The 24672-nt window shown below is 35.1% G+C and overlaps 2 protein-coding genes, 1 long non-coding RNA gene and 1 pseudogene across 4 annotated transcripts; 3 read left to right on the top strand and 1 right to left on the bottom strand.

The window, feature by feature from the left end:
* The first annotated feature begins 4405 nt into the window (after positions 1-4405).
* On the top strand, positions 4406-7838 carry LOC147523836 (ATP-dependent caseinolytic protease/crotonase family protein). The gene is made up of 6 exons (XM_086600080.1): positions 4406-4576; positions 4654-4693; positions 4777-4928; positions 6478-6514; positions 6621-6772; positions 7030-7838. The coding sequence occupies exons 1-6, from the start codon at positions 4499-4501 to the stop codon at positions 7666-7668; spliced, it is 1098 nt and encodes a 365-aa protein (XP_086456206.1). The 5' UTR covers positions 4406-4498; the 3' UTR covers positions 7669-7838.
* Positions 7839-8020: 182 nt separating this feature from the next.
* LOC147523835 (ATP-dependent caseinolytic (Clp) protease/crotonase family protein) lies at positions 8021-12094 on the top strand. Of its 2 annotated transcripts, none has more exons than XM_086600100.1 (8): positions 8021-8306; positions 8383-8552; positions 8648-8674; positions 9248-9338; positions 9415-9466; positions 9836-9939; positions 10030-10106; positions 11793-12094. In XM_086600100.1, the coding sequence occupies exons 1-8, from the start codon at positions 8105-8107 to the stop codon at positions 11967-11969; spliced, it is 900 nt and encodes a 299-aa protein (XP_086456226.1). In that variant the 5' UTR covers positions 8021-8104; the 3' UTR covers positions 11970-12094. The 2 variants fall into 2 exon arrangements, with proteins under 2 accessions (XP_086456226.1, XP_086456218.1); XM_086600092.1 differs by having other exon boundaries at positions 8022-8306; positions 8648-8722.
* A 2049-nt stretch (positions 12095-14143) lies between these two features.
* On the top strand, positions 14144-16250 carry LOC147523834 (uncharacterized). The gene is made up of 4 exons (XR_015196801.1): positions 14144-14691; positions 14918-14972; positions 15381-15628; positions 15790-16250. It is a non-coding gene; the product is annotated as an uncharacterized LOC147523834 (long non-coding RNA).
* A 1159-nt stretch (positions 16251-17409) lies between these two features.
* Positions 17410-19215, bottom strand: LOC147523833 (protein FAR-RED IMPAIRED RESPONSE 1-like; annotated as a pseudogene).
* Between the last annotated feature and the right edge of the window lie 5457 nt (positions 19216-24672).

Genomic DNA, 24672 nt, shown 5'->3' with positions numbered 1-24672 from the left:
TGGATGTGCAGAGCAAATTTCGAGTATGAATTGATTAAGTACAATGATCGCTCATGCCTTGATTTCTCAGCGTGACTTAAAAGATTAACAAATGTGTTACAATTTGCAAATCAGGAATAGTTAGAATTTTACAGCTAGAAGATACATGCAGTTTATGGACTTATGGTCATTGATTAAGCGGGATAATCACTTACCAATACTAGACCAAAGCAAAGATTAGGTCCACCCCATTACAGTAACACACACATCGGTTATTTACAAATTTGCAATACAACACTTGGTAAATAGTAACAACATGCATGGGAGTATAGGACAGTGTTTATACTGAAAAATAAATAACCTAAACAAGTAGACTAATATAGCTCAATAGGATTTTAAAGGTGTATCAGACTATCAGGTATGGTAATATTCAGGGAGATCGAATAAAAGGATAATCAGGAAGGCATGGAATTGAGTTGACTACAAAACATGTATTAGTGCTATACCATAGTATCCTGGTATATCACGATAGAGGAGGATTCAGCAATCAATATTAATATATATCCACGGTATGCATTTGATAGTATCAACTGTAACTATTATCAATATGTCCACACAGATCACGATAAGTTTATAGTATGAGCCTATGAGGGACATAGTACAAAATATCAGGATATGGGTATTTAACGATACTCAAATTCTCAATATGTATCGTGGATATATCTCCCTTTTTGGGGATATTTGATATTGTTTCACATGCAAATATCATGGATATATCCAAAATATCGACAAATATAATAGATATTGCGGATATTTCTTGATATATCATGATACATTATTTATATTTATTTGAAATATAATGACAAATATTAAATAAAATTGTTATATACACAAAATATCACCAAATATCATAAATATCATTGAAATATCACCGATATTTGCAGTCGTATATATTTTCTGAACATATTGTAATATTTATTTATCTTTATCCAAAATCTCAATAGATATCGACAAATATTACGATATATCGCAATATTTTGTACTATGATTAGAGATATATCGATCCCCAATATTCATCGTTCTTGGTTGACAATATCAATTCAATTGACGATTCTTTATTATATTTAAAAAAATAATAATGACGTATATAATGTATATCAAAAAATATCCACAATCCAAAGTAATCGACGAGTTTTTTTATATAGAGTTATTGATGAATGACGAAATGGCACAATCCATACTTCATTATTTCCGAGAAAAAAAAATCCACACTCAATAGATATTTGTCTATATTTCTTAATATATCGTGATATTTACAAATGGGCCAATATAAAATATCTCAATATAGGGGGATATATCCCGATAAGTATCCAGATTTCAAAAGTCGATATATATACTTTTAGGTTAGCTCATTATTATGTTTTGTACTGTATCAACTATCAAGTATAAATTAAACCAACACTAATTGTATTCTTCTTCTTTTTTGTCCATTATATTGTGTATAACTTTGTTAAATAATATTTACTTGTAGAATAATTGTTTGGAGTTCTACAAAAGTATCATTTTCCTATATATAAATTTGGTAAACATCATCACAAGGGAAATATCTTTGCCCATATTCAGCTAGAAGCAGAGGGGTTGAGTGTAAAACAAAAACAAATACCTTTAATAAGGCTTCGCTCCCTCCAATAGATTTGAGAAAACTACTATGTTATATCACCAAAATTTAATGTAACAATGTATTGCCCATCAATGTTCACAATTTCAAACGGAGTGTCAGAATTCCAACAAATATTTTAGTCTTTTGAAAAACTAAAATCGCATAAAAAACTTAGAATTTTGGTTATGTATTTAGCTATTACATTTTCAAATTTACTAAATGATAAGTTTTAAATATAAATTTAAACAAGTTTCAAAATTTCATCTACTTTAGTTTAGTCAACTAACGATTCAATCCATTTAGAAACTTATCCGATTCAGTTTATAATTTCAGCTTCTGCTAAAAAAATGAATAGTACAAAAATTATTTTCATCATATATATATATATATATATATATATATATATATATACTACTGTAGTATACTTATACAAAAAATGATGTATATATGTGTATAGAAGTCTTCCATATAATTGTCCCGTTTTTGTTTTTTTCAAACCCAAGATAGGTTTTTTTTTTGTTTGTAAATTAAAATGTGTGGGCAAACCTGTTTTTAAAGATATCAGTAACTCAATTGTGTGGTATTATCACCCAAAGGTTTTACCAACTAAGCTAGAAGACACTTACAAATTTTATTTAACGAGTGAAAATTTCATTGATGATGAATTTTACAAATAATTAAGACAAAAGTGCAAGTGTGCAACACGCTGCACTAGTCCTTTCAATTCTAAATGACAAATCCTACTATCTATTTGTTTGTTTTTGTTTTGTTTGTTTTTTTTTTGTTTTTTTTTCATAAGGGTCATCATACTAACAGAGTATAGTTTAGTTTCTAAGATTGAAAGATACGCCTATTGGTGATGTTGGAACTGCGGATCGTCTTGGTGAACCTTTACCAAAACCTTTACCAACCTTTACCAAAACCTATTTTATCTCAACTATGGTGTTTAAAGTTGAAAAATGCCAATAAATTGCTCCCTAAATAAATAAATAAAAAAACTTTAGTGACTTTCAGTGCATTAACATCTCCATGTTTTATAGAGAAAACATAAACAAACATAGTTTTAATGTATTGTTTATAATTGGAAATTTTGCGATAGTAAATTGTGATCTGATATGCTTATAACATCAATAGTTGCCACTTAAAACTCGCTTAAGTCAACAAGCTAGGAAAGAGATAAACCACATTTTGCTTTTTGTTTTTGTTCTTTAGTCTTTTTGCTTTTAGATAATGTTGACTTGTGCAAACCTAAGCCGGGACATGTATCAAATTTGTAGATAAATAAGAAAGTCTTTGCTCCTTAGCATACATGCTCAACATATGTTTCTTCATCATTGTAGTTTGGGTTGTCAATGGATCGGTTTGGGTCGGATTATGAAAAATCTGAACCCGAACTGATAAGAAAATTTGGAACTCGAAACCGAACCGAACCAAATCGATAAAATATATTACAAATCGAAATCGAACCAATCCGAACCGAAAACTATAAAATCAATTAAATCTTAAATTATATCAATTAATTTTAGCCACACAATTGATAAACATATACAAAATTAATCATAAATATTACTAAAATGACATCTTATCGATTTCAGGTCGGTAGAAGGCAAACCAAATTACCAAAACCCAAACCATTTTTTATCGATTTGGTTCGGATCAGTTATCGGGTTATCGAAACCCATTGACAGCCCTAATTGCAGCATTGTCTCATTTTGGCTTACATATAAGGTAAAGTCTCACCTTATATAATATTGCAAGTTTGGTGGCAACATATTAATTTGTAACGTCAAAACCATTATGAATCCCCAATTTCCATTTCACAATTCAGTCTTAATTTCTATATTTAGCTAGTAAATGAGAAGAAACCAATTTCGCTCTAAAGAGCTAATGGATTTTTGGATAACTACCTTCTGATCCCTTCCAGACAATGCATGGCCAAACTCTTTACGATTCGATACAAACAAATAAATAAATAAAAAATTAAAAAAAAAAAAAAAAAAGTTTAATAGGCACAATTGATGATGACATCTCATTTGGATCTTTAATCAAACAATATATCCATAAAAATTTGCAATAAACATTATAGCTTGAAGATTTAAAAAAAAAATGTAACTTAAGTAAAACACAAATTTACAGATAAACATTATAAAATAGTTTTTATTGAAAAATCGAAATGGATTGTGTTTGGATTTCGTACCTTTGATAGTTAATTAGAGTTTCAAGACTCGATGCTTCTTTTCAAAGCTAACGGTGAGAAGATAATGTAATGTCGCCGATGCTACTATTTTAGTACCGTGGTATCAGAGGACCCTATAAGAATTGAAACCCCGATCTATCACTTTATGAAGAAGAAAGCGATTAAAGCAAAATTTGTTTTGTGAGAATATTGCCACCTGACGATCCTCTATTTATTACTACTAAAACCTGGCACTTCCACCTCGTTTATATCGTAAAAAAGTGATGGTTACAAATATTAGTAGTTGACTAGTTGTAGATATTATTTTTATTTTTAAAATGTTACCCTTTAACTGATTTCTTCAAAAGTTTTGTACAAATAATTATAATGAAGCATATTCTACAAGATATAGACATCAAATTGTTAACCTATAATCTGAATTAATTAAAGGCCCATAGTTGCATGCATATATTGGCTTAATTCCTTTTAAATTCCTGTTAGAATTTAATTTGTTTCGTAGTAGAGTAGAAATTTTTAATCCGGGCCGGCCCGGGCTTACGGTCGTTACGGGAAAGCCCACATCATTTTCAAATTACTGCCGCCAAATTTAACCCGGGAAACTTGAAAAAGAAGAAAAACAAAAGCGCCACGAAAAAAAACTTAAAGTTTTCCAAAAAAAAAAAATGGCTGCCAAATCTGGAGAAATTACAGAAAACAAAAAACCACATCTTCATTTCAAGAACGCTTCTCTCAATTCAGAGGTAACAATATTTCTTTTCTTGCTGCAATTTATTCTTCAAGATGTCTCGTTTTCTTGAAATTTTCATCTTATTTGCAGATTATTACTGGTTCAGCTTGCTCGCTCTCTCTACCATCTGGTTTGTATTAAACCAATTATTTTTTTTTTTGATATTTAGCAACCCCGTTTTGTGAATTTGAGAGTTTGATTTTATTTATTTAGATTTGTCAGAGGCTCCTGATATAAAGAACTGGTTTTCAAGCTATGTATATGAATCTCCTGCATTGGGTACTGAAGATGATATGGTTTTGGGGAATAGTGAAAGTGGAAAAATGGGTTTTGATTCTGAAGAGCTGCACCAGTTGGAAATGAAGGTAGTTTTCTTGATTTAAATGTGTATGAACAATTAGCTAAACCAAAATAAATCAGTGTTTACGTAGAATGCCACGTCTAGTTTTAATTCTTGCTTTCTTGGAAGTTATTATGCAAAAATAAAGAGAAATATAAGTTGGAAAAATGTTCTAAAACTTATTAGTATATACTAATAGATCTTTGTAAAAGAGACAGTTAGGGTCTTTAGTCTCTCTTTAGTATAGAACATTTTATCGAGGTGGCAAGTAGATTTCCGCGTGGCACTCAATTCATAATGTAGTGCGAGGTGTTAGGAGTGTAACATGGCACTATTACTGCTGGCCAATAAGCATTTGGTGAGTTAAACGACCCTACCTCATATTTGTAATAAATATGCAAAGGACTTAGAAATCAATTGAAGATGGTCTATACCATACAAAAGGTCCTTTATCCATTGCTTGTCTTATGATTGGACAACAAAGGGATTGATTGGAAGGTTGTGCCAATTGAGTTCATGCTGGTGAACTGGTTGGTGTGTGTGTATGAATTCAATCATTCTGCATAAGTTAGAAATGATATCTATTATGTATATATGATGATGTGGATCAGGCCTTTTAGCATGTATGACGTATGAGTTATGACAATATCGGTGCTGGGGGCGCTTGGGTTGCCAACAAGTGATATAGGACCAACGGGTATACTGGGCTTGTCAACATATTTCTTAATGTTCCATTCCATTAGGCATGAAAAAACTCTTAGCAATTATATTAAGTAGCCCTCCAACACAATCCAACATGCGTCAGCGCAACTTAGGACCAGCTCACGAGTCATGGCCTTACTCAAGGGTATGTCACCTGCAATGATTCCCAACTACTCTAGGATAATTCTAGCAAGTAGCAACATAAATAAATTGCAGAGGGTCTTTAATCAACGTAAATGATATGGAATTCCTTCCTTCTTGTTGTGTGTGTTGGTTCTGCGCCTATGGATCACTAGTTTTAAAATGAAGTTGTAGCTCCCTATCATTTATGTGCTGGTGTACATATAGCTATTGGGCCTTGTCCGAGGAGCAGCTGTAGGTGTTTGGAAAACCTTCAGACTAGATTCAGTGAGTGCAAAAGAACCCTTGCATATCAGTTTGTGCTTAAAGCAGGCTTTCTCTTAAACGAACGTCCATTTACGGGCATGTTATATAGTGTCTTGCACAGCTTATATAATGTTATATATAAGCGTAAATTAAAAAAATTAATAAGCGTAAATTAAGAAATTGTTCAAGACACTATATAAGTTGTCCGTTGACGAACTAGTCGATTTAAGAGAAAGCCTAGTGCTTAAAGACCGTCTAACTATCTAAGCACTTTGGATTGTGTCTGCATTGCAACCATTTCTTTGTAATGGACTGTGATCCAGTTGGATTGTGATGGTTGGTTTCAGATCCATCAAGGTTTTTAGTTGGCAGCGAGATCCGAGATATTACTAACTTTCTCCAGTTCAGATGGTATATATTCTTTCTGTGCTATAACCTCTTCTTAAAATTGTCTCAGTTTCTTCATCTTTCTCTATTATTTGCAGATTCCTGGATCATCTTGCTCCGCCTCTCTACTGTCTGGTTTGTATCAATGATAACAGAACTTTTTCAAATTTAACAACCCCTTCTTGCGAATCAACCTGATTTTGCTAATTTATATTGTATCTTCTTTGTTCAAATCTATCAGAACCTCCTGACATCAGAAACTGGTTTTCCAGCTACGTTTATGAATCTCCTGCATTGGACACTGAAGATGAACTCAAGTGCTTTATTTCCAAAAAGAGTGAACTTGAGAAAGTGGGGTTTGATACTGAAGAGCACAATGAATTTGGAACCAAGGTATTGGTCCTAACTATAACTTGTTTTTTTATTCAGTTCTGAGAAATATGAGAAAGCATACTCATACAAGTGATGCTCAAATATAGTTGCCAAGGCCCAAGAGCACGTTGTTGCTTGGATGAATATTGTTCAAGTTCTCTGCTCGTCCAAGATTATGCTGACGGCCTAAATTTTTTGTTTGATCTTAACTACCAAAATATTCTTGTGTGAGAATTTTGAATGCTTTCTTCCATATTTTGTTCTTTTGGAAAATTCAGGGTATATGTCTGGGGAAAAGGCAATCAACCCCAAAGGTTTGTGATGAGGAAACCGTTGGAGGAAAACACAAGGAAGAGAATAGTTCTGGCCGACTTAAACAAAGTGTGATTTCATGCTCGAGTAAATGTGATTCTATACAAAAGCCAGAAACCAGCTTTACCATGCATGATGGTTCACCTGAGAAAACCTTCTACAAAGAGGATGTGTCTGAAAGGCAAAGATGGACAAGAGGTGCTGATTGCACATCTAAGGCAGATTCAGAAACTAACAAACCTCCCTCCAAGATGTCTATTTCATGCAGCAACAACAAAGAAAAGGGAGTAAATGAGTCTGCAGCAAATGGTTTCATTTCTACGAAGAAGAATAAATCTACGCATAAAAATGATATGAACTGCTCGAATAATTCTCAAGACAACAATGTTCAGTATGTAAAGAAGATGAAACTGAAGTCACCACTAAATGAAGGACAAGGAGGACTAGGAAGAAAGCCTTTATACGAAAAAACAAATTTGCACTATGAGGTGGCGATGCCAGAGACTAGTGGGAAATGGCAGTGTCCCCAAAAAAGTAAGCCAGATCTTGGACCTCCTATGAAGCAGCTTGGCCTTGAACGTTGGGTTCATCGAGTTCTTCAATGATGGGATTATCAGAAATAAACAGGTCCATAAATTATGTGTTCCCTGCAATCGTTTTTTCATGTTACTTTCTCTGTTTTCTTTCAACCAATAGGTTAATTATTGTGCTCCATATTTTGTCTGATAGATATTGAGACTTTCAGAATAAGCAAATCTTGCTATACATCTAAAAACGCCTCCTCGCATCTGGGGGTACTTGAGCCTAACACATGGGACTAACATAATTGAGTGGTGGCTGTGGAGCTATATGTAATGTTACGCAAGGCTTACGACAGCTGGGGCAACCATAATATGGCTTTGTTGAAATGACTATTTGAACCCCGAAGTATTCAAACAATCACGTTATAATTAAGCCTGTTGTAGAGGAAAAAAACACGGAGAATCAGGAAGTTAAAATTGTCATTTGACCACAACTCTCCGGTAACTCTCAAGTTCCAAAATGAGTCCCATACCAGCACTAGCAGCTAGATCATTTAGCAACCGCTTCAATAAAACAAGACCAGCTAACATCTATTTATCTCAGCTGACTGACCGAGTCAACCCAATTGCTCCAGAATGGCAAAAACAGACTTACAGAAATCTCATTCTGGAATCAATTTCCGATTCAGTCAAATTAGAACGACTCTCTGGTTCCGATTCTGGTAACCCAATTAAGACATACATAGACATAGGCGTGCGTGTATTAATTTTTCATTTTATGAAAATTTTGTAATGCAGGCATCGTTGAGGTGAAATTGGATAGACCAGGAGCGAAAAATGCAATTGGGAAGGATATGCTGGGTTGCCTACAGCGCTACCTCGAGATTGTAAATCAGGATTCCTCGGCTAATGTCTTATTGATCTCCAGCTCACTTCCCAGGGTGTTTTGTGCAGGTGCAGATTTAAAGGTAACAACAACAACAGCTCTCATTCGAAAATTAATTATAATTTTTAGGGGAGGCGAAAATAAGGATATAAGAAAGTAAAATCTCTTATGTGGCAGGAACGAAGGACGATGAATCCAACTGAGGTCAGGTTTTTTGTCAACTCGTTGCGATCAACGTTCTCATATTTAGAGGTCTGTTTTACTGTCAGAGTTGTTTTTTGTGTGTATATCTCTTCATTTCGTTTCTTCCCATGTAAGCTTATCTCACCCTCTGTAAATATGTACGTAAGCTTATCAAGTAGCTATTATTTTGTTTAGTTATTTTCTCTTCATCTGCCGTTAAAGTATATTGCCTCTAAGGATTAAGATACAGCTGTGACAAATTTTTCTTTACTTTTGTGTGTTTGTGTGTGTACGAAATAGGGTATACATTATGTTGCTCAAACTGTATGAGATATTGATATATGCTTCAAAGAGACATTTCGTATCTCTGTTGGGCTTTAGTCACATGACTGCTTATAGTTTCCTAATTAGAGGGTCGACATGTATAATTGGAGGAGTTTCAATATTTTTCATGTAAATTGGCAGTATTTGTCTTATAAACTTTCCCCTAGAAACATGTATTCCTCTCTTCGCTTAGCACACTTCTTCAGTCTAGGAATGCTTTGTCAGAGCTTTTTATGGGTATGCTGAACTATTTGACTATATTTATAATAGGCACTCCGTCTTCCCACTATCAGTGTTATTGAAGGAGCAGCACTTGGGGGTGGATTGGAAATGGCTCTGTCATGTGATCTCCGAATATGTGGTACGTCTGGATTTTCAAGTCTATGATTCTTAGTTCTGATTACGGGTGCAATCTTATCTATTTGTTGCATGGTTAGGAGAAGACGCACTTTTTGGATTGCCCGAAACAGGGCTGGCTATTATTCCTGGGTATGCTTCTTTTTCTTCCGAAACATGATCTTGAAATTAATTCACTATGACAAACCCATAAAGTATTTTTGAATGCTGATGGCTTATTATTCAAATAATAAGAGCTTTAATCTTTAGTACTAGTTGAGTATATAGTTTTCTGTATCAGTATAGTATTTTTTACACTTGTGTCGGAGTAATTTATTTATTTGGTGAGCTTTAGGTGTTGACTAATTTTTTTGTTGAGTACACCCCACAACATAATTAGAAGAAAAATCTTTTTTTTTTCAACTTTTATTAAGTTAAAGTTTATATTCCTTCATGCATGTCAGCAGACTGGATCTCCATGTTCCAGATCATTAGATTCTCACAATTTTCTACTTATTGCAGTGCAGGTGGGACCCAACGCCTTCCAAGACTGATTGGGAAATCAATTGCAAAGGAGCTTATATATACTGGACGGAAGGTAGACGGCAGAGATGCAATGGCAATGGGTACAACTTAATCGACTTGCTTTGTATTCCAATTTCTGTCATTTCATAAATCATCCGTACATCATACAATGGAGGTACACTGTAAGACAGGTCTGGTAAATTACTGTGTTCCTGCTGGTGGGGCTCATCTGAAGGCACTTGAAATTGCTCAAGATATAAATCAGAAGGTATAGTATTTCTTACCAGCAATTAAATCCTTTTGCAAGGCCAATGCTTACTTGCATTGTGTCAAGTTGGTCCTCCACCTGTATGATCAATATCGCTTTAGCTTGAAATCCCTTCATTTGGACTTGTTTAAACTTCAACAGTTGACATTTTACTCAGCAGGACTGTGAAGCTAACCAGCTTTAACAAGTCAGGTTTTTGAAATATGAACTATTATGGACATTAGTATTAAACTCAAGAAAGATTACTGAACAACATCTATGTGGAGAGTTAGATATCATAGCTCATCTTCTTCCTGTTCAGGTCATTCACTGTGAATATTTAAACTTTTTTATCTAAAGAAATATTGGCACAGACATTAGGCACTTAGTTCATACCTGTGGTTTGATTATTATGATAAGGTGTGACACTTTAGATTTTGGTTATCCGTCCATAAAAAAGAAAGAAAAAGTTTTCCCTGCATCTTCTTATTATAAAACGTTGAGCCGAGACCTGCATCTTGGTGTTGTTATGGAATGCTAGGTCTGGTTAAAACTAGGGGTGTCTCTTTTTGCCGAATTTCCGATTTTTCCGAAATCCGACCCGAAATTGGTTTGACTTTGGGTGTAGTTTTCATGGGCCGATTTTCCGATTTTTTGATTTCCAAAAATTCCGAAAAAAAATTGGATCGGATTTAGATATAACTCTAAAAACCGATCCGATCCGAAAGTTCCGATATATAGCCTATCCGAAATTTCCGATATTATTACCAATTTATTTCAAAAATATGTACTTCTCTCACTATCCACTTGATTAGATCTCGACCAAATCTTGACCGTTCATTCATTTTCTAGTTTTTTACTCCCAAAAACAAAACAAAAACATAATCTAGCTGCTATTTCCCCACTTGAATTGGACCACTCCGCTGTCATTACACCGTCTGCCATAACAACAATGATATGGAAAAAAATGCCATTGAGTCATACAATGATTTCCATACCAATCCAAAAGCCAAATTCCAATAGATATAATGTTATGTAAACCTATTTAGAGTCCAAGACCAGAATCCATTATTCATGCAGACACTTCACGCTTCAATTTTCACACACGAAAAAAGATTGAAACATTACAAATACCCAGACCTCAACAGAATGCAATGTTTGTTGTTGGTGGCTGGAGGTTCTTTTTCTCATTTTTTCTTAGATCACTTGTTTGAATGAAAATAAGTTTTCTCAGTAAACAAGTGTGTATTGCTGTTGGTACATTGGTGTTGTGGACATGGTTTTCTCTCCCTACAATGAACATTGGAGTATGACATTCCAAAAATAATTGAAAGTAAAGAGATCTTTGAAAATTTACCAAGTATTCCGAAATTTTCGAGTTATTCTGAAATTTCCGAAAGTTCCAAAATTGGAAATATATTTTGAATCCGAAAAAAAATTGGATTGGATTTGGCTAGCATATTAGGTTCCGAAAAAAATTTAGAAAAATTCCGAAGGAGGTTAATCCGATTCGATCCGAAATCACCCCTAGTTAAAACTTAAAAGTACCTTCTCATTCTTTGGGTAATGCAACTGTTTCCGAATGACATGTACCATGCCCAGACTCCAGATCTAGAAACAATTCTGGGCTCTACACATGGAAACTTGTGTGTATTTTGTGTGTGATAGCTAAAAAAGCACTAAAAGTTTGCCGTTGTCGTTCCACAGGGCCCAATGGCAATTAGGATGGCAAAGCGTGCTATTGATGAGGGACTTGAAGTAGAATTTTCATCAGCGTTAGCTCTTGAAGAAGAGTGTTATGAACAGCTCTTGAATACAAAGGACCGCCTAGAAGGCTTGGCAGCATTTGCAGAGAAGCGAAAGCCAATCTACACTGGGAAGTAGTATGAAACAAACTCTGACAGTTGCCAATATGCGATGTAAATGTTACCCAATTGCAGACATTGTTGATAAAAAAAGCAAAAAAATAAAAAATGTATGAGACTAGAAAAATGGTTTGAGTTTTTTCACCCTGGTGATATTAGTCGTTTGTTAACTTCTTACAAATGTATGTTGCATTATTGCATTAGTAACTAAGCATGTCATGTAATCTAGTCCAAAGAAAAAGAACTAATAAGCATGTAATAACAGAAGTGACGTACTTGCGTTAACTCTTGAAGAACATTTGAGAGACGGTTTAAAATTATTAAGGCTTTGTGAGTTAGATGTTCTCGTCGCTTTAACTTGGCAATGCTGTTTATGACGCGTACTAAATTCCTTGTAGTAATGATAATGAAAGATATCTAGAATCGCAATTGCTGGTCGAGACAATACTTGGAAACTGGCATAATAGCTGTTCATGGACTTGAGAAATTATATTTTATACTCGAAGCGATCCAACAGCAAAAAGTCACAAGCACTAAAGCACTCAGGGTTAGACTTCTGAGCTTTAAAATCAGAGAGAGAGAGCAATAAGCCAATAACAAGTCAGTAAATCACCAATGACGTCATAGATCTAGAGCTTCTCGACAAGAATTTGGGTAAGTGGCCTAATGGATGTCAAGTGTGGATAAAATGTTCTTAATATGGGGGTTTGGAATCAACTTATATTAGGTACTCTTATGAAGCATTCAAAGGTTTGGAAAAAGAACAAAATTAAAAACTAGGCATATAGTGGGGAGTGGTGATAACGGCAAGCACTACCTAAGACCTTTGTATTGGACCAAATGCATAAAGTGAGAAAGGAGACATGAAATGGTTCCCTTTGAATCACTTTTCAGCATTCCAACACTCCCAATCTTTCAGAAATCCCAATCTTTCAGAAAAGCAAGGTATAGATCCAACAGAATCCCAAAGAAAATTGGAATGTAGGCATGTTATGATAAATAATATATTCACTTATTCAGCTAATCATTTCAATCACTATAAGAATCACTAAGGCATTGTTGACCTATCATGTTCCCATAGATTATAAGCTTTCATGGGGTTCCTCACTTGTATACTAACTGGTCAAGTTTTATCATCACTGAAAATGAAAAGTAACTACTCATGATCAATATCACGCCTAATTTTCCACATGCCATACTATACTATGTTGGTGACCTCCAATAATTGATCCATTATATAATATATAGCATCCAAGGTATTACATTATTTGGAGCATGGAAGAAATGCTAACTGGAAAGTGTCCAACTAGCAATGTTCCGCTCACAGTGTTCTTTGTCTGCTGGCACTATACTATACGGTCTAACAGGAATAAATACGGTCTAACAGGAATAAATACGGTCCTAAATTGTTAGCCTAATTTTAAGACGGGCCTAACAGAAACGGACTCATGGTTCATGTTTGGCCCAAATGGTATAGTGTGGCATTCTTCGAAAGCAATATGGATTTTATTTGTTACATCATAGAACTAAAACCTAAATAGTTAAGTTGCATTGATGTTTACCATTTTAATTAGCTATTCATATGTTTTCTAATACTTAAGATTGTTTGATTTCTTCTACTAATCATGTCTTTTCCCTCTCTCCATGTTAGTGGTGCAAATGCACAATCACTCAAATAGTTATGGATCCATCCTGGCTAAGTTATCCTCCCCACAACCTGTGGTACACACAAGACCATGTGCCATTATAGCTCAAGGGAACCCAATTTTTTATTTTCGTGGTTCTTAAATGTAGTTAACAAAGCACCAATGACAAAACCCTACCAAAACATGTGCAGTGTAGTCTAACCAATTGTATCCATTGAAAGAGGTCACTGTCTTGGAGACTTGGACTAAGCCATCCACACGGGCACGGCCAACATGGTTGGGTGTATTATCTTCTACAAAACCTGTACGTTTTAAAGGCCACTCGTGCACTTTTATTCTCAATCATGCCATGCAAGCCCTCATGGGCTTGTCTTGTCCTGTCTTCTTTAGGATTCACTGGCCTTCGAGCGCGGCTATGTACAAATTAGGCAGGAGGAATTTTTTTTAATTGTGATTCCATGTAGATACAGTTCGTCTTTCTTAACTACAAAGCTACAATAGATAGTTCTATACTTCTATGTGGTTGGTTTTTCTCTTTTCCCTCGTCATTTCTTGATTAGGAATGAATCATGACTCATAAAAACTTCCATTGAAGACAATAATGTTGTTTCTTCGGTGGGAGTTTAATGACAAAAAACCCGTATAACTAGCAGTAATACTACACTGACACAGGATATCGACACAGTCAACCAACACACTGAGGTGGCTGGTGACGTGTCATGTCCACGTAGCAAAAATCAAACATACCATTTTTCTTTTCGTTTCTGCGATAAAAAAACGTTTACCTTCTCGCCGCTCTCTTTCTCCTCCGCTACTACTAGAAATAAAAAATTGGAATAACCCAAATTCATTCTCCCAAAATTTCCACCCCAAAATCAAACCCAAATAGGTTGATGTAGTGTCGACAAAGAACATCCCGTTTGTATCTCGTCATGACTCATCATGTCTGAAGAAGATGGTTTCCTCATTTGATGATATCACTATTTTTTTTTATTGCAGAGTAAGAAAGAGTATGAAGCTTCTATTTGTTTATGTGGAAGTCAAATCTGTCGCGGTAGCTATTTGAATTTGATTGGAGAAGGGGCTTATCAAAAGGTACAATATGAGTGGTTTTCATCAGAATTTCCCATATGGTGTTGTGGATACTGAGTTTGTATAATTTGCCTAACTGAAAGGATAATACTATGTTTTAGTTTATTCATTTTTATTTATTTTTTCTTTAATCACCATTCTGCACTGAAGGAGCGCTCAAAAAGTATTCTGTTTTCAAAATGGTCAAGTGAATTCTGAGTGTAATAGCCACTTATTTTTTTCCCGCCAGGTCCTTATGGAGTGTCATGGAATGCTGGACCGGCATCGGTTGATGCTAGAATCTTGTGAGTTGAACTATGTATCTGAAGAAGATTATTTTGATTTGGGTATATTTACCCTATAGTCACTTAGCTTAACAGAAATTATAATGAGTATATATCTTCTTTAATTAAAACATCAAGTTCAGCCAGCCATCATCTCCTCAACCTTTGGTAGAAAAGGTTTCTTAGCCATAAACTGGTATCTTTTTTACCTTTTAAATTTTTGGATAGGTTGTGCAAGTTCTCTTTCCAATCGTAATCACTGGATAAGGAGGCACAACTATTAATTGTGAATACTTTTCACGCACCAATATTCTTGTTAAATGGTGTTCCAGAAACCATTAATTGACTATATTGATAGATAATGATGCAACAGAGCGGTAGTTTCATTCTTATTGGATCCATGATCTGATTTGTATTTGTTTATTTCAGGTGAGATACGTAATGAGATGTATATACCATGACCCAAAAAAAGCTCCACCCCCACTGAAGAAACTGAATCCTGAAGAGGTAGTTTCCGTCCTCTAGAAAGGAGAAGGTTCACTTGTTGAGGAACTTCTTGAGTGCATGGTTTCTCATACAGAGGAATCCTTGTTAAATGACATTAGGTCCAAAATACATGGTCACGATCCATCAGGCTCTAATGATCTTATGGGAGAACTTCAAAATTCTTTATTGTGGTAAGTAACATAAGCTCCTTTTCTTGTTGCACTCATTGTATAACACTCTTGTTTGTAATTGTGATTATGAACATGCAGATTTATGTTTAGAGCGTCAGAAGTATGGTTGTCTTTTGTGTGTGTGTCTGTATCTGTGTGCTCACAATACCCTTTTCTGGCAGGAGAAGCAGTCCTAGAGACCGTGGCTGAAAGACAGAATATGGTCTTTTAAGAGTGCCCCTCAAGTTTTTGGTAGTCCGATGCTAGATGACGTTGTGAATAAATCTTCCCTGGACAAGGAAATGGTGCTTTGGTTGAAGAATAGACCTCCAATATTTCAGGCCATGTGGGACAGATGACCTGTCTTGTTTGTGAGAGGCTGCAGGGATGTTGCTAATTGACCCAGCCATTTTGTTTTGAAATGATTATTCTATTTATGTTACAACTACCCGTTGTATTGTGGGAGTTGGTAATCATTTCAAAACATCGTCCTTTGTGCTCCTCTTCATTCAAATGTATAGTTCTAGTTCTCTCTGTAATTTGTATCCATTATTTAGAAGCAATGGTTATTTAGTTTTCTGTTTTTTGTTCTCATTAGAATATTCGTTTATATAATAAAATTCAAAGGCAATTTTCAATTGCCAATTTCGAGCCAGACTTGTAATGCTAATTGTTTTTTCGGCGAAGTTGGTCTGTTATAGAACAGTAACGTAATATGCTTGTATTTGGTGAAATTGATCAATTGTTACGGACTGTAGTGCATAGAAAGTTACAGGCTAGAGCTATCATTGCCCCTTTCGGAAATTTTACAATACAAATTTGAAATCATGGTTATTGACATTACAAATTGCAAGCTGCAGTACAATATAGTTTGGACGGTTTCTGACAGTGTGGTTTTAATTTTAATTTCTGACAGTGCAATATCCTTGACTAGGAAGCAACAAATGTAAAAACAGAAATGACAGACTAAGAGAATAAACACTAAGGTTACCTAGAATGAACTATGTTAAGAATCAACAACAATCTTTTTCCAAATAACCAAAGGTCTTTAACATGATTCACAATTCACACACGAGTTCAGTGAAACACAACCAGCTACAACACGGCCAGCAAACCTGTGTCTATCTTCTAAAACTGATACTTAAAATTCTCTACCATGCTAAGAGACAAAACTCAAGTGCAAAGAGACAAACTGCTCTCGTTCTTTCCCTATCACATGTACGTCTTCCATACAGTTTACTCGACTAACTCTCATTCTTCATTCATGCCTACTAAATGCTTCCACCAAACTCCATAAGTTCTGCCCCACCAATCATATCCTACGTACCAAGAATATAAATCCAATTCATTGAAACAACTTTTTAAAAAACAACAACAACAATAAACTATGATAAATAGAAACCTTTAATGGAATGCTTTCTTGTGTCTCGCCAGACTCCATAACTTCCGATCCACCAATTGGGTCCTACATATAACGTAAAATTCATACAAATGCGCAAATAGCTAAAAAAAAAGTAAAATCATTAAGGTTGTTTGCTAACCTTCTCTAAATCTAAATCATTAATTGTTTTTTCAATTGCGCTCGTCCCTTTCTTCTTCTTTCCTTGGTTCATTTTAGTGACTTATTCTCGCTTCCCCTCTTTCTTCTTCTTTTCTTGCAACTTTTTAACAGCTTGTTCTACCTTGCTTGTCTTCCGCTTGAAAGGTGGACGGCCTGCACCACGAACTGATTAAGGACTACGAATAAGGCCATTATCCTTAGTTGTAGTATGAACATTACCACTAGTTTCACATGCAGTAGGCTAATCACTTCCATATGCAATAGGCTGATCACTTCCACATATAGTAGGCTGACTACTCACACATGCTCCTTTGCCTTTCTTTAGTTCATTATTCAAGCCCTTAATCCACTTCATAACAATATTTGTCTTATCTTCATTGTCGGTTGCCAAGTCTGCTGTTTCATAGAAGGCATTACACATCCTATCAAAACGTTCATTCTCAGGGTTTTGTATCCAATCAAAGTAACTGATTTTAACCTTTGTGTGACACCTCTTTACATCTTTCCTCCATCGATGAAGAATGTACTTTTCAGGTATATTTTGAATCTTTTTTTGAATCAATACGACAATAATGTGTTTACATAAGATTCCTCTAAACTCAAACAAACGACAATTGCACTTGATGTCACTGTCGTATGGGTTAAAGCAAACTGTAAAAGTAAGTTGTAGATTTACCTCTCCAACCATAACATCTTTGGAAATTTCATATGCCTCAATGTCACATTCCTTTTTAACTGAAGACACGTCACAGTAGAGCTTCCTGGTTAACTCCTTCTGAAACTCCTTGAATTTTGCAGTTGTATAAGCATCCTGAAATTGTTTCTCAATTTTATAGTGAGTAATACATGGGACTCGGGAGTTGAAGGAATTAAAATCTTCTTGGTTTTCTTTCTCTGCCTTGCTCCGTAATGCATTCTCATATTGCTCGACAAATTGCTTCAATGTAGTCTTCGAATTGATGTACCCGTCAAAAAATGCATTCATGCTCTCACTTCTTTGAGTACTTGACATTCCCGCCCAAAAAATATCTTTTACAAACGCAGGAACCCAACGACGACTCTCCTTATACAAACCATCTAACCATTTAATTTCCTTAAGATCATACTTCTCAATAAACTTATTCCATCTTCCTTCGAATTTAGTGGTTGTTAAGAAATTATAAACAGCTTGTTGTATCTCAAACTTAATTGACTCGTACTTCTTATGAGCCCGTAATTTTTTAGGTAACTTTTTCATGATGTGCCATATACACCACCTATGTCGTGCATTTGGAAACACAATTTCTATAGCATTTTGCATGGCTGTGTCCTGGTCTGTAATTATTACATTAGGAGCATGACCACCCATACAACCAAGCCAAGTCTGAAAAACCCAAGAAAAAGTCTTGGTGTCTTCACGAGATATTAAAGCACAACCCAACAAGATTGACTGACTGTGATGATTCACACCCACAAAAGGAGCAAACGGCATGTCATACTTATTAGTTAAGTAAGTTGTGTCGAACGTGATCACATCACCGAACTCCTCATATGCTGCTCTGCTCCTTGCATCTGCCCAAAATAAATTCCTTATTCTACCATCGTTATCTAAATCGATTAGGAAGTAGAAATTATAATTATCTGCTTGCATTTTTGCGAAGTAGTTCTAAACAGCTGCAGCATCCCCATTGCCAAGCCTTAATCGTCTGGATTTCTCGACATAATTGCGACAATCTTTACCTAAATTCGACAGTTTATCAAGTCCACCCGCTTCCACCGCCAAAGAAGAATAGCTTTTGTTTGGCCGAATACACGCTTGATAATTTATCTCAAGTTTTCTTTTAACACGTCGGTTCAATTTACGATTTCTTATGAAATATCGTGATTTTCCTGGACTCAAACCATGATTATGATCAAGTACTACAAATGTCACCTTCCACTTTCCATCATAATCTAAAGCAGCTCTAAGCTTTGCATTGCATTGAGTTTTGGTAACTGGATGCAATTTAAAAGCATTTCTTGAAGTGCTCTCTATCTTGCCTGATCGAGAACATGCAAAAGCACCCATCTAACCACCCCATCATCTCCCTTCGACGAAGACCTTTTCTTTACTGGAAACCCATTCTCATAACCGTATTTAGTGTAATATTCAAACAATCCTTCGACAGTATCAAACACCATCCTATTTCCAGATCTCCCACTTTTTCGTCTTGAACAAATTCATTCTCCATACCCACATCAACACCAATTGTTTCTTCCAATTCTCTATCACTGATGCCCTTCTCATACATTCTCATACTTATATCGTCAAATTTAGAAATTCTTGACTCCATTCCTAAAAACAAGAAGTAAACAATTGCAAATAAGGAGAAAGTGCGTTTTTTGATTGGTGCAAATTAATAGTTAGAGAGAGTGCGTGGGTCTGAATTGTGTTTGAGAAATAAAAAGAGAAGAAGATACGAAGGGTTTTTGGATTAAAACAAAGAAAATAGAAAAAAATAAGAAATCCAAAATTATTGAGTTTGACTTTTCTTAGGTGGACATGACACATCACCAGCCACCTCAGTGTGTTGGTTGACTGTGTCAAAATAATGTGTCAGCGTAGAATTACACGTATAACTAGAGTGATGAATTTGCTAGTGACAATAAAACATTCGAAAGTACTTACTGAGATAAAACAAACACAGCTCGCTAAAGAGAACACAATAGACTTCATGGAAGGGTAAGGGTTTACAAAAAACAACCACAAACTTTCACTTTGGTTTCAACTTTTTTTTTATTAAAAAAAACAATATACTTCAAAAAGTTTCAATTTAGACATGTCGTTCAATTAATCAATCAGAGGGGGCATGCTTACGTGTACAGTTAAATAAATCCCCAAATATGTTTTGCTTATGTGGCTTGGTGAGGTGGACTTTGACTAATTCCACTTTCCCAAAATTCTGATTTTTCACTAGACAAAATTCCAATTTCGGCTTCTAGCTTTTCTTCTTCTTCATAAATCAAAACATTTGCAAAAATGCAGAACGAAGAGGTCAACACACTGATCTTTACATTCGCCGAAAATGTTCGGCTAGCTAGTAATAGGTTGATTAATGTTGGGCATTTGAATGAGCATGGAATATATGATGGAAAATTCTCAACATTTGCTCTTTGTGGTTACATTCGAGCTCAGGGTGATGGTGGGTTGGTGATGCACTTGATCGACTTTAGCAGAAGGAGGTCGAAGTGCCATACAAAATTCCCTTTGTGGTTATTTAACTGTACACGTAAGCATGGCGTCTGATTAATTGGACGGCATGTCTAAAACTTTTTGAAAGTGGTTTTGGGTTGGCGTCTTTCTATTCCATGGAAGAATTATACAATATTCTTTCTTGAAAATGATCGTCACAAATCAACAAAACTGTTCCTCGCAAATTAACAGATTTAAAATCATTTTTTTTTAACGAAAATTAAAAGTTGTTTAGTTTCCACCAATACCTTAATTTTGGTGAGAATTTTTAATAGTAACAAGATATATATGTTTTTATTATTGGAAAAAAAAAGAAGATATATATGTTTCACCGTAGTTAAGCAAAAAGACTAGCCTTTGGATTGGAATTGAGTTTTGGTAATATTTTTACGAACTACAGTTGTTAGTGTGCTCAAAACCAATTCTGCACAAACGAAACGAATCCAAGAATACCAACAACGTACATATTCAGCAGGCAGCATGTAAATCCCTTCTCCTATCTAAACTATCTTAAAAATCGCAGCTCTCATCTACAGTACTACTACCACAACAGTAGAATAATAATTATTATTATTATTATTATTTTTTTAATTTTTTTTTTATGTATTTCTAAATCTCGTCGTCATTTTTTATCTGATATGGTTTTCCTGTTATTTAATTCAAAACCCGAGGTAAGTAAGTAACTAACCACCAAAAAAAATCAAAACCCCAACCCTGTGTCACTCTCTCATAAAAAAAAAAAAAAAAAAAAAAAAACGAAGAAGATTGTTGATCTATATTCTCAATGGTGACCAACCAAAAACCAAACTTTTAATTCTTTCTTCGATCTCATCACCAATGTGTTTGATTTTCCTTCAAAACTTAAATTCAAAGTGTTTGATTGCCTTTAGAACTTAAATTCCCATATAAGTTTTTTCCACCAATTTTTGTTCTAAATATTTTAATTATTTTGTTGTGGTTGTTTGATTTATGGTTTTTGGGTGTTGTAGTTGAATTGAAGAAACAGAGTTGTAATTGGCAACTGAGACTTGGATGCTTTTATGTTTGGTTTTTGTTGTGTTTGTGTGAACATTGAGTTATTTGTTGTTAAATTTCAAGGTTAAAACAACTATGATCGTCCTCATGTTGGGATTGTTTTGCCTGGATTGACATGTGATGTTACAAGTATAAACGATTTGATATTTGTTTCAAGTGGTTTTGTCTAGGATAATTATGTCAGAATAACATTGGATGCATTAATTTTAGATGGTTTGGGTTATGCTTTATTGTACACGTGAAGGTGAAAATCCTTTGAAATTTTGTTTGATTGATACGACGTTTGCCATTTACAACGCACATGGACTAGGTTATGTGATATTTTTATGCTCAATATAACCATGTACCAAAACTTTCCGAATACATGACCTGCGACAAATTGTCTGCGACTCATATTGGTATTTGATACCTTACAATTTAGTTCCAAACCTGTTTCCGGAAATGACATTTCATTTTAAGTTTCCTAGCTCAATTTATTTTAAGTGTCTTTTTTGTTCATGTTCTCGCTTTTGATTGTATTCAGACTATACTGTTTATATAATAGAAAAATCGTGTTGATGAATTTTTAAAGGTGTCAAGGAACTCATTTGGCATATTGATGATTAAGAAAATTGTTAACAGTTGATTGGTTTTGAACTCAGGTATCAAAATCTTTTGAGGAGCCTAAGGAGAAATCGTCAGAGGCAAGTAATTTTTTTCTTTATCTTAATCGTATATATAAAATTTGTTATTACTTGATTTTGAATTTAGACTTTCTCATTCATTTTATTTTGTGGTTTTGATTGGCTTTTATTAGTCATTTTGCTTTTGATTGGATTCTATTTATTGAGTGGGCTTTATTGCTCTTGGTTTTGTTTTGACTATTTTACCCTTGTTTTTTAGTAGAGATTGGCGATGTTATCCTTCTATGTTTTAAGCAAAACGCACAACGTGCGTGCATCAATCTAGTGGTATATAATAGCAACAATGAGTAAAGAGTGAGAGAGCCAAAAAAAATAATAAAAAATATAAAAAGATTTTTTCGATAATGAAAAAACAAAGAGTCGGTTTGCGTAAGAGCAAGTCCAATGGGAGGGCTATATGGGTTGCTAAAGGCAAATATAGCACCCCAAACACAAAAATATCATCCCAATGGAACTGCTAAAAGGGTCTTAACTTTGGAAGGAGTAAAAAACTCAACTAAAGTTAAGACCTTCGTTAGTAGCTGCCATAATAAGTTTCGGGAGACGGACAACATAGTTTCTGCCGTCTATTAGTTATTTATGTACAGACGGTAAAAACTATGCCGTTCGTATCCCGTTTTAATTAAATGGACGGACGGCAGAAACTCTGCCGTTTGTACCTGTCAGACGCAAAAACTGACAAATCTCATTCTTCTTTTCATATACAAACTCACTCCACTTCATTCCATTCTAATCCATTTCGTTCATACAATAGAGACAACAATCCACACATATGATTCAACTAAACAAAATTCATTCATTAAACAAATATGATTCAATTCATTCAACTAAACAAAATCCATAGAAGTAAATCAAAACACACATAAAAACAAATTCTAAACTAATTTCCGCTCGAACCCTTGCCAACTTGCCTCTTTTTTGATTTACTTGCTCGCTGTGATTCTCGCAATGTCAGTTTTAGCACCTGCACTTCTAACTCCACGACTCTATCATGTGTCTTTCTTCTTTTCTCGCTCGGCCACCAAATAATGATAGTATTCATCGATTGTAGTCATAAACGAATCACACATCCCATGCATCATTAGCTACGACTCGGCATATCGTGCTCTAAGTGTAGCTTACGAAAAAATCAATAACTTTAAGAAAAATCATCACTATAAACCAAATATAATTCAAGTTTCAAAATATAAACCAAATACTAACCTCATCTAGAGTGTCAAAATCCGGGACAAGGTTCGAAAGATAACTTTGATCAACATGAGGTATAGGTATGGCGACATGCATGCATTCCCTGAGATGTAACTATGCCATAGCTCCATGGGTTATCCGGATCGGAAGGAGCTGGAACAAAAGACTCGTAAGGACCTTGAGATGAAGAGTAAGGCTCAGCAGGGTGTGAGATACGAAAATCACTTCTAATAGCCTTATATCCTCCAAAGTCCATGTTAGCAGCTTTTTACATGTTAGCGGGCAATATAGGACCCTTTGAGACGCGATCCCAGTAACTATCGTAGTCACCATTCACATCAAAATATAGAGAAGCTTGTGGCCACAAGTCTTCATGCATTCTAAGATAGGACCTCCATTAACTGGCTTTTTCCAATGGGCACATATTCTCTGGAGGAGGGTGTGGGATGAAAGGTGTCCCAACGATTTGGTGACAACACCTATTGCCCAGGTACCACACGATGATATCTCCAAACTCAAAGACGATACGGCGCATTGTAAGATTATACAAACGACGTACACGGTGAATCGCCTCACGTAACCAAACATCATCCATGGTATCTCCCTCCACATCATCAACATTTAATTCCATATATCGAGTATGAAACCATGGTGTCCACTGTATTGCCAATGCCGACCTAGTCTCAAGTTGGTTACGATGTAAGTGAATGTTGAGGCGTCCTTGACCAGTTCGGCGATCTTTAAAGTCATTGATCCACGCTCTAATCTGTGAGACGATATCACGGTCCATGTCCGGTCTCAGAAGAGGATCCATGGTAGGTTACTCATGCCACCAATACTATCATAAAAACAAATATCAAAATCAAACTTGTACGTAATTTAAAAATTATAATATTATCATAAAGTTATAATACTAAAAATTTAAAACTTACTTGTAAAAGAGGGGTAAAGCCACCACATTGACCATCCGCAACATTAGCTGTGACTCAGCACGCTTGATCTAACGCGTAAATCAAAGCTCCAAACATAGCACCACCCCAATCATACTGATGCATGTAATTTAACCAAACCAAACACTCTATCCAACCTAATCTCAGTGAACTATCACCCGTGAGGAAGAAACATTGCGTGATTAAGTAAAAATAGAATGCTCTCAAATATCTCTCCCGATCTGTACTCGTTAGGCACCAACCTTCGTCATTCTCTTTCGTCTTTTCTATGAACTCATTCACAAAAAATGAGGGTTTAATACCCCCTTTAGCCCAATGCTCCGACCTTATATTCGACCATTTTTGCTATGCATAATCAAAAGTTGCGAACTGACCTTCTCCAAACATAACAGCCTTTCCCCTTCGTACGCTCATTCCCGTGAGCATAGTAACATCCA

Source organism: Coptis chinensis, chromosome 1 (assembly GCF_015680905.1).
Source record: "Coptis chinensis isolate HL-2020 chromosome 1, ASM1568090v1, whole genome shotgun sequence".
In the NCBI taxonomy this organism is placed as follows: Eukaryota; Viridiplantae; Streptophyta; class Magnoliopsida; order Ranunculales; family Ranunculaceae; genus Coptis; species Coptis chinensis.
The sequence above is the reverse complement of the archived record's forward strand: the minus strand, read 5'-3'. Positions and strand labels throughout refer to the sequence as shown.

Bases quoted from the DNA above. Each gene is read 5' to 3' on its own strand.
- LOC147523836 (XM_086600080.1), top strand. From the start codon at position 4,499: ATGGCTGCCAAATCTGGAGAAATTACAGAAAACAAAAAACCACATCTT. The intron at 4,694-4,776 runs GTTTGTATTAAA...TTATTTATTTAG, and splicing joins CTCGCTCTCTCTACCATCTG to ATTTGTCAGAGGCTCCTGAT. The intron at 4,929-6,477 runs GTAGTTTTCTTG...TATTATTTGCAG, and splicing joins TGCACCAGTTGGAAATGAAG to ATTCCTGGATCATCTTGCTC.
- LOC147523835 (XM_086600092.1), top strand. From the start codon at position 8,105: ATGAGTCCCATACCAGCACTAGCAGCTAGATCATTTAGCAACCGCTTC. The intron at 8,553-8,647 runs GTAACAACAACA...CTTATGTGGCAG, and splicing joins GTGCAGGTGCAGATTTAAAG to GAACGAAGGACGATGAATCC. The intron at 9,467-9,835 runs GTATGCTTCTTT...TACTTATTGCAG, and splicing joins GGGCTGGCTATTATTCCTGG to TGCAGGTGGGACCCAACGCC.